Consider the following 15,750-nt stretch of genomic DNA (forward strand, 5'->3'; position numbering starts at 1 on the left):
GCGCGAGAGAGAGCGAGCGCGAGAGAGAGCGAGCGCGAGAGAGAGCGAGCGCGAGAGAGAGCGAGCGCGAGAGAGAGCGAGCGCGAGAGAGAGAGCGAGCGCGAGAGAGAGAGCGAGCGCGAGAGAGAGAGCGAGCGCGAGAGAGAGAGCGAGCGCGAGAGAGAGCGAGCGCGAGAGAGAGCGAGCGCGAGAGAGAGCGAGCGCGAGAGAGAGCGAGCGCGAGAGAGAGCGAGCGCGAGAGAGAGCGAGCGCGAGAGAGAGAGCGAGCGCGAGAGAGAGAGCGAGCGCGAGAGAGAGCGAGCGCGAGAGAGAGCGAGCGCGAGAGAGAGAGCGCGAGAGAGAGCGAGCGCGAGAGAGAGAGAGCGAGAGAGCGAGCGCGAGAGAGAGCGAGCGCGAGAGAGAGCGAGCGCGAGAGAGAGCGAGCGCGAGAGAGAGCGAGCGCGAGAGAGAGCGAGCGCGAGAGAGAGCGAGCGCGAGAGAGAGCGAGCGCGAGAGAGAGAGCGCGAGAGAGAGCGAGCGCGAGAGAGCGAGCGCGAGAGAGAGCGAGCGCGAGAGAGAGCGAGCGCGAGAGAGAGCGAGCGCGAGAGAGAGCGAGCGCGAGAGAGCGAGCGCGAGAGAGAGCGAGCGCGAGAGAGAGCGAGCGCGAGAGAGCGAGCGCGAGAGAGAGCGAGCGCGAGAGAGAGCGAGCGCGAGAGAGAGCGAGCGAGAGAGAGCGAGCGAGAGAGAGCGAGCGAGAGAGAGAGCGAGCGAGAGAGAGAGCGAGCGAGAGAGAGAGCGAGCGCGAGAGAGAGCGAGCGCGAGAGAGAGCGAGCGCGAGAGAGAGCGAGCGCGAGAGAGAGCGAGCGCGAGAGAGAGCGAGCGCGAGAGAGCGAGCGCGAGAGCGAGCGCGAGAGCGAGCGCAAGAGAGAGCGAACGCGACAGAAAGAGCGAACGCGAGAGAGCGAGCGCGAGAGAGAGAGCGAGCGAGAGAGAGAGAGAGCGAGCGAGAGAGAGAGCGAGCGAGAGAGAGAGCGAGCGAGAGAGAGAGCGAGCGAGAGAGAGAGCGAGCGAGAGAGAGAGCGAGCGAGAGAGAGCGCGAGAGAGAGAGAGCGCGAGAGAGAGAGCGCGAGACAGAGAGCGCGAGACAGAGAGCGCGAGCAGAAGACAGAGAGCGAGCAGAAGACAGAGAGCGAGCGGGAGACAGAGCGAGCGCGAGACAGAGAGCGAGCGCGAGAGAGCGAGCGCGAGAGAGAGCGAGCACGAGAGCGAGCGCCAGAGAGCGAGCGCCAGAGAGCGAGCGCCAGAGAGCGAGCGCCAGAGAGCGAGCGCCAGAGAGCGAGCGCCAGAGAGCGAGCGCCAGAGAGCGAGCGCGAGAGAGAGCGAGCGAGCGCGAGAGAGAGCGAGCGAGCGCGAGAGAGAGAGCGAGCGCGAGAGAGAGAGCGAGCGCGAGAGAGAGCGAGCGCGAGAGAGAGAGAGCGAGCGCGAGAGAGAGAGAGCGAGCGCGAGAGAGAGAGCGAGCGCGAGAGAGAGAGAGCGAGCGCGAGAGAGAGCGAGCGCGAGAGAGAGCGAGCGCGAGAGAGAGAGCGAGCGCGAGAGAGAGAGCGAGCGCGAGAGAGAGAGAGCGAGCGCGAGAGAGAGAGAGCGAGCGCGAGAGAGAGCGAGCGCGAGAGAGAGAGAGCGAGCGCGAGAGAGAGAGAGCGAGCGCGAGAGAGAGAGAGCGAGCGCGAGAGAGAGAGAGCGAGCGCGAGAGAGGGAGAGCGAGCGCGAGAGAGAGAGAGCGAGCGCGAGAGAGAGAGAGCGAGCGCGAGAGAGAGAGAGCGAGCGCGAGAGAGAGAGAGCGAGCGCGAGAGAGAGAGAGCGAGCGCGAGAGAGAGCGAGCGCGAGAGAGAGCGAGCGCGAGAGCGAGCGAGCGCAAGAGCGAGCGAGCGCAAGAGCGAGCGCGAGAGCGAGCGCGAGAGCGAGCGCGAGAGAGCGAGCGCGAGAGAGAGCGAGCGCGAGAGAGAGCGAGCGCGAGAGAGAGCGAGCGCGAGAAAGAGCGAGCGCGAGAAAGAGCGAGCGCGAGAGAGCGAGCGCGAGAGAGCGAGCGCGAGAGAGCGAGCGCGAGAGAGCGAGCGCGAGAGAGCGAGCGCGAGAGAGCGAGCGCGAGAGAGCGAGCGCGAGAGACAGAGCGAGCGCGAGAGACAGAGCGAGCGCGAGCGAGAGAGCGAGCGAGAGAGCGCGTGAGAGAGCGAGAGCGCGAGAGCGCGTGAGAGAGCGAGAGCGCGAGAGCGAGAACGCGAGACAGAGAGCGAGCGCGAGACAGAGAGCGAGCGCGAGACAGAGAGCGAGCGCGAGACAGAGAGCGAGCGCGAGACAGAGAGCGAGCGCGAGACAGAGAGCGAGCGCGAGACAGAGAGCGAGCGCGAGACAGAGACAGAGCGAGCGCGAGAGCGAGCGAGCGCGAGAGAGAGCGAGCGCGAGAGAGCGAGCGCGAGAGAGCGAGCGCGAGAGAGCGAGCACGAGAGAGCGAGCGCGAGAGAGCGAGCGCGAGAGAGCGAGCGCGAGAGCGAGCGCGAGAGTGTGAGCGCGAGCGAGCGCGAGAGAGAGAGCGCGAGAGAGAGCGAGCGCGAGAGAGCGAGCGCGAGAGAGCGAGCGCGAGAGAGCGAGCGCGAGAGAGCGAGCGCGAGAGAGAGAGCGAGCGCGAGAGAGAGAGCGAGCGCGAGAGAGAGAGCGAGCGCGAGAGAGAGAGCGAGCGCGAGAGAGAGAGCGAGCGCGAGAGAGAGAGCGAGCGCGAGAGAGAGAGCGAGCGCGAGAGAGAGGGCGAGCGCGAGAGAGAGGGCGAGCGCGAGAGAGAGGGCGAGCGCGAGAGAGAGAGCGAGCGCGAGAGAGAGCGAGCGCGAGAGAGAGCGAGCGCGAGAGAGAGAGCGAGCGCGAGAGAGAGAGCGAGCGCGAGAGAGAGAGCGAGCGCGAGAGAGAGAGCGAGCGCGAGAGAGAGCGAACGCGTGAGAGAGCGCGAGAGCGAGCGCGAGAGCGAGCGCGAGAGAGAGCGCGAGAGAGAGCGCTAGAGAGAGCGAGCGCGAGAGAGAGCGAGCGCGAGAGAGCGAGCGCGAGAGAGAGAGCGCGAGAGAGAGAGCGCGAGAGAGAGAGCGCGAGAGAGAGAGCGCGAGAGAGAGAGCGCGAGAGAGAGAGCGCGAGAGAGTGATAGCGCGAGAGAGTGAGAGCGCGAGAGAGTGAGAGCGCGAGAGAGTGAGAGCGCGAGAGAGAGAGCGCGAGAGAGAGAGCGCGAGAGAGAGAGCGCGAGAGAGAGAGCGCGAGAGAGAGAGCGCGAGAGAGAGACAGCACGAGAGGTGGGGGAGCTAGATAGTGAGAGAGACAGACAGACAGCGTGGGGAATCTGGAGAGAGAGCAAGAGCACGTGCGAGCAGGAGGGAAACAGTGGCTTGAGAATAGTGGGAATATGGGTGAGAGAGAGGACATAGTTGTAGGGGGAGTGCAGGAGGAAGTTGGGGGAGGGAGCAGACGGTGGACAGGCACGGGTGGGAAGAAGAAGAGGGCAGGCATGAGACTGGAGGGAGGTGAGAGAGGGCAGGCAGGAGACTGGAGGGGGGTGGGAGAGGGCAGGCAGGAGACTGGGGGGTGCAGGGAAGAGAGCAGGCGGGGGTGACAGGCAGGGGATGAGGGAGCAGGTGGGGAGGCAGATGAGCATGGGTGGAGACGGGTAGAATGGAAGAGACATAGCATGTTGCAAGGGTTAGAGTGTATAACAAGGAAGAAAGGGAGAGCGTGGATGAGAATGGTGAGTGGAAGAGAAAGGACACAGGGAAGAGGTCTGGAGTCTTGCCCATCAGGGAATCAGCTGAAATGTTCCAACAGTTGCTGACAGATTGTCCAAGCCCATGTGAAAAAATAATATTTGGCAAAGCACAAGTATGCAACTGGTACCTGTGGAATAAACTTTACCAAGGCCTTCTGGAGGGAAAACAAAATTAGCAGACTAAGAGGAAAAAACAAATTTGAAATTTTCTGTACGTATAAGAGGAACGATTTGTTGCCTCAAAGAGGAGAGCTTTGAAAATGTTAATCTGCAAGTGTAACAACTTTGTCATCTCTTCATATCCATCTTAGTGTTAAAGGAGTGTTAAAGAGCTATGTGGGTAAACAGAGTTGAGGTGCAATTCGGCCTGATCTAATTGAATGGTGGAGCACTCATTATGTAGAAATATACTGCACAGAAACAGACGTACAAGCAAATCTCGCTCATCTTTTAGCATCCTACCCAACTTTAATTTTCCTTTTGCCTAATGTGTCGAGAACCCTATTATTTTTTTTACACTAACTCCGGATGTTGATCGGCCAGGCACCAGGAACAATTGTGCTGAAGGTCATATGGCCTTGAAATGTTAACTTTGTTTCTCTCTCATCCGTGATGCTGCTTGACCTGCTGAGTTTTTCCTCATTTTCTGTTTTTGTTTGAGATTTCCAGCATCTGCAGTATTTTGCTTTTATCTCAGTTGCACACATGCACTTAACTCGCACTGTCTGCCAGCACATGTGCTATTTCTCCTGCCATTGGTGTGCACCTGTCAGCGGGTGCCAGTTTTGGTTTGTGCCCAACGGGCAGTGACATCACTCACTGGCACATCAGTCACGCTGTCCTCTGACTATAGAATTCCTTATAATGGCAAGCTTTCTACTCTGCACCTCCTCCCCTTAGACATCCTTCTGGTCCATGCTGCCTTGGTCAACCTTCTGGCTGTCCTTCTCACAGTCATTCTCCTTATCCTTGCAGGTGTCAAACATTGCTCCTGTTAAACTGCGCAGCCCCGTATCAGCCCACAAGTTCCCAATCAGACTGTGCAGAATTTGTTCCCTTTCAGCTGTTACTCATAGGTAGCCACGCAAAACAACTTAAGGGCTTGTAACGAATTGGCTGCGCGTTACAAAAAATAATTAGAGGGTATGTTAGTGTCCAGTACTTCAGACCTGTTGGACAGGAACAGTGTCTGCTAGGCTTCCTTCATAGTCCCCCAAACCAGCTGGCTGACAGTCACATTCTCCCCTTTCTGTAGCTTTGTTTTGCTCTGGTGTTACTGCACTCGAGTAAATTATTCAGCAGTTTCTTCTCTCACCTAATGCATCAAACTATCTATGTCAGACCATCTCAACGACTGAGTCGGAGTGTCTCGCAAAGAGCCATTTCTTTTGATGTGGCAGTCTGGGACAGTCTCATTGTTCACAAACTCGCTCATGTACTACAATTTCAACACATTGCCTGCATTGTCATGTCTTTATTCATTAGTTATTCATCTGTATTTTACTTCTTGAACTAATTAGTTGCTTAAGATCTATTATAGCTTGATGTCAAATAAATTAATTAGATTACTGTGTTTAATTACTGAACTATTCATCAGTTACTAGCATCTATAAATGCAGTTAGGATTTAATAGTTCAGCTTGTGTCCCTTTGATTTACGCTTATTTGTACCAACATTAAACCCTTACTAATTCTAGCTGTTTTTTTATTCATTCACAGGATGTGGGCTTCGCTGGCTGGGCCAGCATTTATTGTCTATCCCTAGCTGCCCTTGAGAAGGTGGTGCTGAGCTGCATTCTTGAACTGCTGCAACCCATGTGGTGTAGTTACACTCACAGTGCTGTTAGGAAGGGAGTTCCAGGATTTTGACCCAGCGACAGTGAAGGAACGGCAATATACTTCCAAGTCAGGATGGTGAGTTACCTGTAACACTAACCAATAAAGAAACTAAACATGCAAAGGGATATCTAGATACTTGCCTGATTTTCCTCAGTTTCTGCCCTCCGCTCCATCTGTGGATTACGGTGCGATTGTTTTTATTTCCTCTGGTGTGATTATTTATTTCTTGCTGCCTTTTGGCTTAAATTACTAAAAATACCCTTCCCTTCTGCACCAAATTACCACTCTCACCAAATTTCTGTTGTCATTTTGTTTAAGATGCCAGCCTATTTATCAGATTCTCTGTGCAGAGCGCTCTGAAATAGACATGCTTTTGTTTCTATGCCTATTTCTGAAATTTTGATGATCCCATAATTTATATTTTTATTTATGGATTAAAAAAAGTTACTTACTATCGTCAAAAATCCCAGCATGTGCAAGCAGCAGTGTAACAACCTTCGGATCTTTTTCCATTTGTAGTACTTGTTTGTTCCCGTGTGACATAAGTGTACAAACGTTGATTGCAAAATCCACTTCATTTGGAAGTCCCGAAAGTAAAGACAGCACCACTTTATTATAGTCGCTGATTGTGGTAAATTCTGTAAAAAGCCCATAACCTCGACGTACACTTTCTGAAAGAAAAACAAGTTTTAATTTCTTTCACCCTTAAATTATAGTGAACTCAGGTTTGACAATTGAAGACTAAAATCATACAAATCACATTAGAGATGGAGTTTAACAGCACATCAAAGCTCTGATGGGAAGCGCATGGGATTAAAGGGCCACTGGCAGTTTGGTTACAACATTGGCTAAAGACAGAAAGCAGCGCGTAGTAATGAACAGTTGTTTTTCCAGCTGGAACAAAATGTGGTGTCCCCAAGGTGTCAGTATTAAGCCATTGCTCTTTTTGATATATATTAATGAACTGGACTTGTGTTTACAGGTCTTGTGTTCACAATTTGCAAATGACATGAAACTCAGAAATATAATAAACAATGGAGTAACAGACAATACAGTAACAAACTTCATAAGGACGCCGATTGGTAAAATGCGGACAGACATGGAAGATGCGATTTAAATACAAAGTACAATGATGCCTTTTGGTAGGAAGATTGAGAAGAGGCAATATAAATTAAATGGTATAATCTTGAAGGTATTGCAAGAACAGACAAACCTGGGGTCGACATACACAAATCTTTGAAGACGGGAAAAACAAGGTGAGAAGGCTAATAAATAAAATACAGGATCCATGGCTTTTTAAATAGAGAAATAGAATATGATAGGTGGTTAGGTGCCTACTGGGTTAGTGTGTTCAACTGTGGGCACCAAACTTAAGGAAGAATGTCAAGGTCACAGAGCAGATTTATGAGAATGGTACTAAGGATACAGAACTTGAATTCTATTAAGAGACTAGAGAGGTTGAGGGTGTTGCTCTTAGAACAGCAAGGTTAAGGGAAGCTTTAATAGAAGTGTCCAAAATCATGAAGGTTTTGCATAGAGTAAATAAGGAGAATGTGTTTCCAGTGCCAGAAGGGGTTGTCACATGAGAACATAGATTTAAGGTCATTGGCAAAAGAACCAGAGGCATAGAGTTTTTTTAATAAATCAGTTATTATGATCCGGAATATACTGACAAAGTTTGATGGAAGCAGATTAAATAATAACTTTCAAATACTTGGAGAAATACTTGGAAGTGGAAATATTTGTAGGGTTATGTTCAAAGAGCAGGGAAATTGAACAAAAGGAATGAGTCTTTTAAGGAGTTGGCACAGTCATGACGGACTCAATGGTCACCTTCTGTTTTGTATTATTCTATGACAGCGAAAGTGCTGAAAACACTTTTGAAAGCTGCTTTTAAATAGCTCTTCAATCACCCATCTCCACAGCATTAGTCTTGCTTAGTCACCAGCAAAGATAAATTGATGGTCCAGACAATAATTTTTTTATTAAATAGAATCTCCCCATCTGTCACTGCTCTTCTGCAGGCTGCAGACTGCTGTTACAGTAGCATGTTTTGTTAGTGATGCTATTACACGCGCCCACAAATATTCTCTGTAGTATTGTTGTGATGCAATTACTTTGCACGGGTGCACTGGCCAAAGCACAGATATGCTGCCCCATGGTACTTCTGGGTTTAGGAAGCAGCACCACAACTAAACATAGGAGTTTGCTCAGTCTCCCAATATAAAGAGTATTTTAAAAAGCAGCTATTGACAACTTATATCATTCCTGCTGAAGTTCAACATTAATCCACCAAGATAAGCTACGTAAATAATTACTACAACTTTTAGAGCTTCCTCTTGTTGGCACTTACCTGGAATAATGTGCTGATGCCGATTATAAAACAGATGAACCCCAGAGACTACACCCTGTGGTCGAGAATTGGTCGGTGTAAGTACTTCGTCATCCTCACCGAAATGGTGCAACTTCTCGTAACTCTCCAGGTACCTGTACAAAGCACACAGTACTGAACTAAGCATACATCTTCCTTGGGGTTAACATTGTAGTCGACATGTCAGAGACACATATACAAGTTTGATCAGATAAGCATTTATTATAATTGAGGTTCTAAACATTTCCAAGACTGGAATGTACAATAATCAATAGCTTAATTCTGTGTTAAGAGACAAAAAGAACGCATGTTAAATGAGATATATACTAATGCAAACGATTTAAACCTGAGCAAGAGAAGAATGAAACTGAAATTTGTTGATATAAAATTAGAGGTATAGTAGTCTGTGAAGAAGAATGTAGGAATTTGCAGAAACACAAGAGTCTGGTGGAGTGGACAGTTGCATACCAAGATGCGCTTCAATGCAGAGAATATGTAGTAGTACATTTTGGGGAAAAAAAGAGTGGGATTTTAGGGGCATTGAACACAAAAGCAGGGAACCTATGTTGAATTTGTTCATTGTTTTAGTTCAGAATTGGTGAGCTACCTTAAGTTTATAGTTAGTAATAAAGGTTTCAACAACCCTTTCCCTCCACCCCTGCAAAAACTTGGAGAAAAAGAACCTAAAATTAGGGTCTAAAATAATGAAACAGGTTTGAGAACACAGATAATGTAAGATTGCTTTATCTACTGGAAACAGAGTACCGACTGAGGAAAGTTAGACCTTTCCTTCCCCAACAGAGGGTTATTAGGACATGGAAATGCTTTACCACAAGTCATTATTAAAGCAAAAGCTATTTAATTTGAAAGGGAATCAGTTAAATATATGTAAAAGAAGAATATACAAGAATACAGAGCAAGTTCACAGTGGCAGTGGTAATATGGGGAGATGGTGTTGGTGGTAATGTTACTCAACTGGAATTTCAGAGGCCTGGCTAATGCTCTTGGGACAAAGGTTCAAATCCCACCATGGCAGCTGGTGGAAGTTAAATTTAATTAACTAATAAATCTAGAATTGAAAATGAGTCTCAGTAATAGTGACCATGAAAGTATCGATTGTCGTAAAAACCCATCTGGTTCACTAATGTCCTTACCCAGTCTGGCCGAAATGTGGTTGACCCTACAGCAATGTGGTTGACTCTTAGCTGCCCTCTGAAAAGGCCTGACAAGCCACTCAGTTGTACCATACGGCGAGTGAAAAGTCAATATCAGATGGACTGTAGCAGTTCAAGAAGGCCACCTTCTCAAGGGGATTTAGTAATGGGCAATAAATACTGGCCTTACCAGTGACGCCCACATCCCATGATAGAATAAAAAGAAGTCCAGGCATGATGGGAAAAATGGTCAACCATCTGTCCTATAATTTCTATGATTCTATATCAAAACACATGCAGTGATGTGCTAAATGAAGTCCTTTTTTCATCAATATAGATCTAAACATGCTGATCAACAAGAACTGACAGATTTCAAAATAAGTATGGGATATTTAAAGTTTATCAGGGATTATATTTATACAATACTGGACTTAAAATATACCACTACAGCCTATAGTGAAATCTGGCATTAACCATTCCCCTTAGGATAGATTGCTGATAATCACTTTGAAGACCTATGTGATATGATTTATGTCCTACATTTAGGCTGACAAATTATTCAAGCAGGAGATAAATTATACCCTATGGACTTATGGCACTGTTTATACTGTCTATTAAAAGTGAACCTGGGTAAATAAGGTAAGGCTCAAAAGTGCACTATATTCTGTTCCAATTTATTTCTAATGCAGCTAAGAGCACCATGAGTAATTAGATGTGTTGGAAATAGAATATATTTGCAATGAACATTCTTTGATTATGAATTTTCATAGGAAAGATAATTAGGGTGTGATGTCATCTGCCAAAAACAAAATATTTACAGGAAATTATAGTACACCTGGTACAAAATTTCAAAATCGAACTCACTGAGAGAACTGACAGTGGGCACTTCTGCTCATGCTCACAAAAAAGTTTTGTTCCGTACTACAAAGGATGATTTCTACATTTCTTACAACGATGTATAAAGTCTTGTCTATGCAATTCAATAATCATTAGTACAAATGGAGAGCAGGAGGACAGACTTCTGAGAGGCTCCTCCAAGAATCCCCTCAGGTGAGTCAAGTGGCCTTGGAGGCACAATTCCTAACATGGTGGGAGGGAAGCTTTCCTTTGCACACCCCTTTTATTTAAAATGATCAACTGGATGCAAATCACAGCACAATATCCTTTTGGATAAAGCAAAGACCAGACTTATTTTATAGATGGTAGATAATGTGCAAAAAGGCAAGACATAGAAACAGATAAAGGATACAACAATGACACAGTACATTAAAAAAAATTATACGCAAATATTTCAAAAATATTACATTTCATGAGCTTCTGTGCTTTCCTCATTATCACAAATTATTATTTTTTTGGATGAGACGTAATAACGAGGCCTCTATTACCACATGCCGTAGTATAAGAATAAAACTGGACAGACCACCAAACATTGCTCTCGGCACTGGATTCGAACACCACAATAGCACATCCACCCAGGTTATATTTCGAAGTCCTCCTAACTGACATCTGGGAACTTGGACAAACATTGGGAAAGCTATACACAGACTAGTCAGCAACAGCCTGACATAGTCATACTCTCAGAATCATATCTTTCACCTAAAGCCGCAGATGCCTCCATCGTCATCCTTAGGTATATGCCTTCCCGCAGGACAGACCTACCAGAGATGATAGCACAGTGGTATACAGATCAAAAGGAGTGGCAGCCCAAGGAGTCCTTAATATCAACTCCGAACCTCACCAAGTCTCAAGCATCAGGTCAAACATGTTGACTACCATACACTGCTCTCCCTCAGCTGATGAATTGGTACTACCCCACGTTGGCTACTACTTGGAAGAACTACTGAGGACAGCAAGAGCAAATAATGTATTCTGGGTGGGATACTTAAATGTCCTTCAACGAAAGCGGGTCAGGAGCACCATTAGTGACCGAGTCCTGAAGAACACAGCTAACAGAGTGGACCTGCAGTGGCAGGCAAAAACACCAACCCAAGGGAAAAATCTACTTGACATCATCCTCACTAATTCCACCTGTCACAAATACATCTGTTCATGATAGCATTGATTGGAGGAAGTACTGCGCAGTCCATGTGGAGATAGTGATGCTGTTTTCACACTGAGAACATTCTCCATCATGTTATGTGGCACTTACTTAGACATAGTTCCTCTAGTCTCATGCAGGAGGATGGGCAGCAAGACTTCACTACTAACCCGGGTTCATCGCAGTCTCTCTCTCTCTCTCCACCCCTAATAGTATCTGCTCTTGAAGGTCCCTCTTAAATGTACTTTGCCAGGTCTTCTTTCGTCTTCCATCTGGTGGTGTCCATTCTGCTGCCACTCTGGCGGGGCATACATCTGGGAAGCTAAATACCTACCAGTCTCAGTTGTCTCTCTGTCACTTTGTCCTACAGGCATTTCTGACCAGTCCTCTGTAGTACTTCTTCATTGGTAATGCTGTCTCTCCATGTGATGCCCAGGTTCTTACGTAGACAGCACTAGTAAAAGATGTCCAACTTACATAACATCTTTGCTGTTCACTTCCATGTCCCGCTGGCAGAGATTGTGGCTGGCACTACCATGGACAGGTGGAGTCGCAGCTTCAAGGCCATGTTGATGGTGTTGGCTGCCCAGATTGTGTGGAACTGCTGGAAGACCAATGCTGCTTTGTCAATTGTCGTGTGGGCATCGTCTCTACATCACCCTCCTTGGAGATGTTGTTTCCTATACAGGGGAATGGTCGATGTCCTTATGTTCTGTTGCCCAATGGTGATGGGAGGGCCTTGTTGCTGTCCAGTCATAACTGTCTTTATCTTCTCACAGCTGATGCATTGACCAACCTTGGTGCCTTTACTCTCAAGACTGGTGGTCATGTCTTGTAGCATGTGCAATTCTGCAGTCAGCAAGGAAGTGTAGTCTTTGAAATCCAGGTCCGTCAACCTCTGGTGTCACCGCAGGATGCCAAGGTCTGCACCCACCATCATCTTCCTCGTGATGAAATAAATAACTGAGGGGAAAGGAATGTGGAGGGCTCGTTGAAAGCCAAAAGAAAGTCTGATCTTTGATAAGTTCAACCTTCAACGCCAAAAGCATCACCAGAATTGGCATTTGGAATGTCAGAACACTTCCAACATGGGAAGATTCTCAGGTCCTGGAAGAGATGAGGATCCATTAACTTGACATCTTAGGCATCAGCGAAATATGGTGGAAAGGCCAAGGACGTATCAGCTATTTGGGGGGGGGGGGGGGGGGGGGGGCGGTATCGAGCCTGTACTCCAGGCAAGAACACCACCACACCCATGGAGTTGGTCTCATGCTAAACAAAAGCATTAGTTGGTTGGAAGCCAGTAAACCATCACATCATGACCGCCAGATTCCACACAAAGCACGCCAAACTCACCAGGCATGTGGAGAGAAAAAGATTGGTGAAGACAAGTGTAGGTGCCTTACAGTCAGAAATAGGGGAATTTATAATGGGGAACAAAGAAATGGCTGACCAATTAAATACATACTTTGGTTCTGTCTTCAAATAGGAGGATACAAATAACATACCAGAAATATTGGGGAACACAGGGTTTAGTGAGAGGGAGGAACTGAAAGAAATCAGTATTAGTACGGGAATAGTATTGGGGAAATTGATGGGATTGAAGGCCGATAAATCCCTAGGGCCTGATAATCTACACCCCAGAGTACTTAAGGAAGTGGCCCTAGAAATAGCGGATGCGTTGGTGGTCATCTTCTGAGATTCTATAGACTCGAACAGTTCTTACAGATTGGAGGATAGCTAATGTAACCCCACTATTTAAAAAGAGAGGTAGAGAGGGAATTATAGACCAGTCAGCTTGACGTCAGTGGTGGGGAAAATTCTAGACTCCATTATAAAAAACTTAATAGCTGAGCGCATGGAAAACAGTGGCAGAATCGGACAGAGTCAGCATGGATTTACGAAAGGGAAATCATGCTTGACAAATCTACTAGAATTTTTCGAGGATGTAACTAGTAGAGTTGATGAGGGGGAGCCCTCATGTGGTTTATTTGGACTTTCAGAAGGCTTTCGACAAAGTCCCACATAAGAGATTGGCGTGTAAAATTAAAGCGCATGGGATTGGGGACAGTGTATTGAGATGGATAGAAAACTGACAGGAAATGAAGAGTAGGAATAAACGGGTCTTTTTCCGAACGGCAGGCAGTGACTAGTGGGGTATCGCAGGGATCGGTGCTGGGAACCCAGTTATTCGCAATGTATATTAATGATTTAGATGAGGGAACTAAATGTAATGTCTCCAAATTTGCAGATGACACAAAGCTGGGTGGGAGGGTGAACTGTGAGGAAGATGCAGAGATGCTTCAGGGTGATTTGGACAAGCTGAGTGAGTGGGCAAATGCATGGCAGATGCAGTATAACGTGGATAAATGTGAGGTTATCTACTTTGGTAGCAAAAACAGGAAGGCGGATTAATCTGAATGGCTATAAATTGAGGGGAATGTGCAACAAGACCTGGGTGCCCTTGTACACCAGTTGCTGAAGGTAAGCCTGCAGGTGCAGCAGGCGATAAAGGCAGCAAATGGTATGTTGGCCTTCATAACAAGAGGATTCGAGTACAGGAACAGGGATGTCTCGCTGCAAATGTACAGGGCCTTGGTGAGACCACACCTGGAATATTGTGTGCAGTTTTGGTCTCCTAACCTGAAGAAGGAAGTACTTGCTATAGAGGGAGTGCAGTGAAGGTTTACCCGACTAATTCCTGGGCTGACGGGACTGACATATGAGGAGAGATTGAGTCAGTTAGGATTATATTCGCTGGAGTTCAGAAGAATGAGGGCGGATCTCATAGAAAACTATAAAATTCTAACAGGACTAGACAGGGTAGAAGCAGGAAGGATGTTCCCGATGGTGAGGGAGTCCAGAACCAGGGGTCACAGTCTGAGGATACGGGGTAGACCATCTAGGACTGAGATGAGAAGAAATTTCTTCACCCAGAGAGTGGTGAGGCTGTGGAATTCGTCACCACAAAAAGTAGTTGAGGCCAAAACGTTGTATGCTTTCAAGAAGGAGTTGGATATAGCTCTTGGGGGCAAAAGGGATCAAAGGATATGGGGAAAAAGAGGGAGCAGGCTATTGAGTTGGATGATCAGCCATGATCATAATGAATGATGGAGCAGGCTCAAAGGGCCGAATGGCCTACTCCTGCTCCTAGTTTCTATGTTATATGTCCTAAGTCACTGTCATGCAAGTTTACACACCAGCAGCAGACACAGAGGAGGGGAAAAATGATTTCTACCACTAATTGCAGGGCAGGCTGAATGAGGCACCCAACTATTATATAAAGCTACTGATCAGTAGCCTCAATACTAAGCTCGATGGCAACTGGTGAGGACTGAACAGTGCGATCGGGCCTCATGGGTCAGCAAGTATGCTCAATGGAAACAGCAAGTACTTGCTGGCCTTCAGGAACAGCAATGGGCTCAGCATTGGGAATAGCTTCTTCAAACACAAGAACATTCACAAAAGGAGGTCTCCAGATGGTAACACCCTGAACGAGACTGACTACATATGCATCAGCAGCAGATGGGGAACACCTCAGCAAGATGCCCAGATTTGTTGAGGTGCTGTTGTAGGGTCGGAGCATCACCTTGTGTTAGGCAAAATCCACCTGAAGGTGGCAATAACCACAAAATTACAATGGCCATTTGCAATGGTGAAACAATGCAACACTACCACCCTGCCAAATTGGATAGATTCAGAACAGATTTAGAACATCTCTGAGACACTGTGGGCCATTAGTAGCAGCAGTATTGTACTCCAGCACAAGCTGAAACCTCATGAGCCAGCATATTTCTCACTCTACCATCACCATTAAGCCAAAGAATCAACCCTGGCTCAATGAGGAGTGCAGAAGAGCATGCCAGGAGCAGCACCAGCCACACTTAAAAATAAGCTACCAACCTGATTAAATGCTTTGTGTTGCCCGTGGTTAATTTACCATTCACTGAAAATCAGTGTCCTCCGACGCTCAAACCCACCCCCTTCCACCAATGGGAACAGTTTTTCCCACATCTGCTCTCTCTAGGCCTCTCAAAATTTTGAGCACCTGCTCTGAAAAGCGCTGCTCTGAAGAAGGGTCATATAGACTCAAAACGTTAACTCTGTTTCTCTCTCCACAGACGCTGTCAGGCCTGCTGAGTTTCTCCAACATTTTCTGTTTTTATTTCAGATTTCCAGCATCCACAGTATTATCTTAAAATTAAAGCTAGGCTTTCACACAAAGGGTTGTAGAAACACAGGGCACACTTCATCGTCAACAAGGTTGTGAGGATGCTGGGATAATTGGAGCTTTCAAGAGTGAGACAGGTAGATTTTTGTTAAATAAGAGTATTGAGGATTGAAGCAGGGTCAGTGGGATTTGGGTAAATGGAGATGAGATACATATCAGCCATGATCTAACTGAATGACTTGAGTGGACATAAGGAGCTGAATGGCAAACTTCGTTTTCTAATGTTCTAAGATATTCTTTTCCTTTGCCCAGCTCGTGAATTGAGCCTTTAAAAAAAATCATTCTAGGAGTCTTATACCAGCAAAATCCTATTTGAATTTCAGAACTGGCTTGTTTTACTACTACA

General features: G+C 47.5%; 1 protein-coding gene across 2 annotated transcripts in view; it reads right to left on the reverse strand.

Annotated features, from left to right (window-relative positions):
• LOC121281934 (AT-rich interactive domain-containing protein 2-like) overlaps positions 1-15,750 on the reverse strand; it is a 298,430-nt gene that overhangs the window by 159,911 nt on the left and 122,769 nt on the right. For both annotated transcript variants that reach the window (XM_041195162.1, XM_041195161.1), the window contains exons 4-5: positions 7,964-8,097; positions 6,063-6,281 (exon numbers count right to left, since the gene is read on the reverse strand). In XM_041195162.1, the coding sequence (XP_041051096.1) occupies positions 6,063-6,281; positions 7,964-8,097 (353 nt within the window). The remainder of the gene's footprint in view (positions 1-6,062; positions 6,282-7,963; positions 8,098-15,750) is intronic.

Source organism: Carcharodon carcharias, chromosome 9, assembly GCF_017639515.1.
Source record: "Carcharodon carcharias isolate sCarCar2 chromosome 9, sCarCar2.pri, whole genome shotgun sequence".
NCBI lineage: Eukaryota > Metazoa > Chordata > Chondrichthyes > Lamniformes > Lamnidae > Carcharodon > Carcharodon carcharias.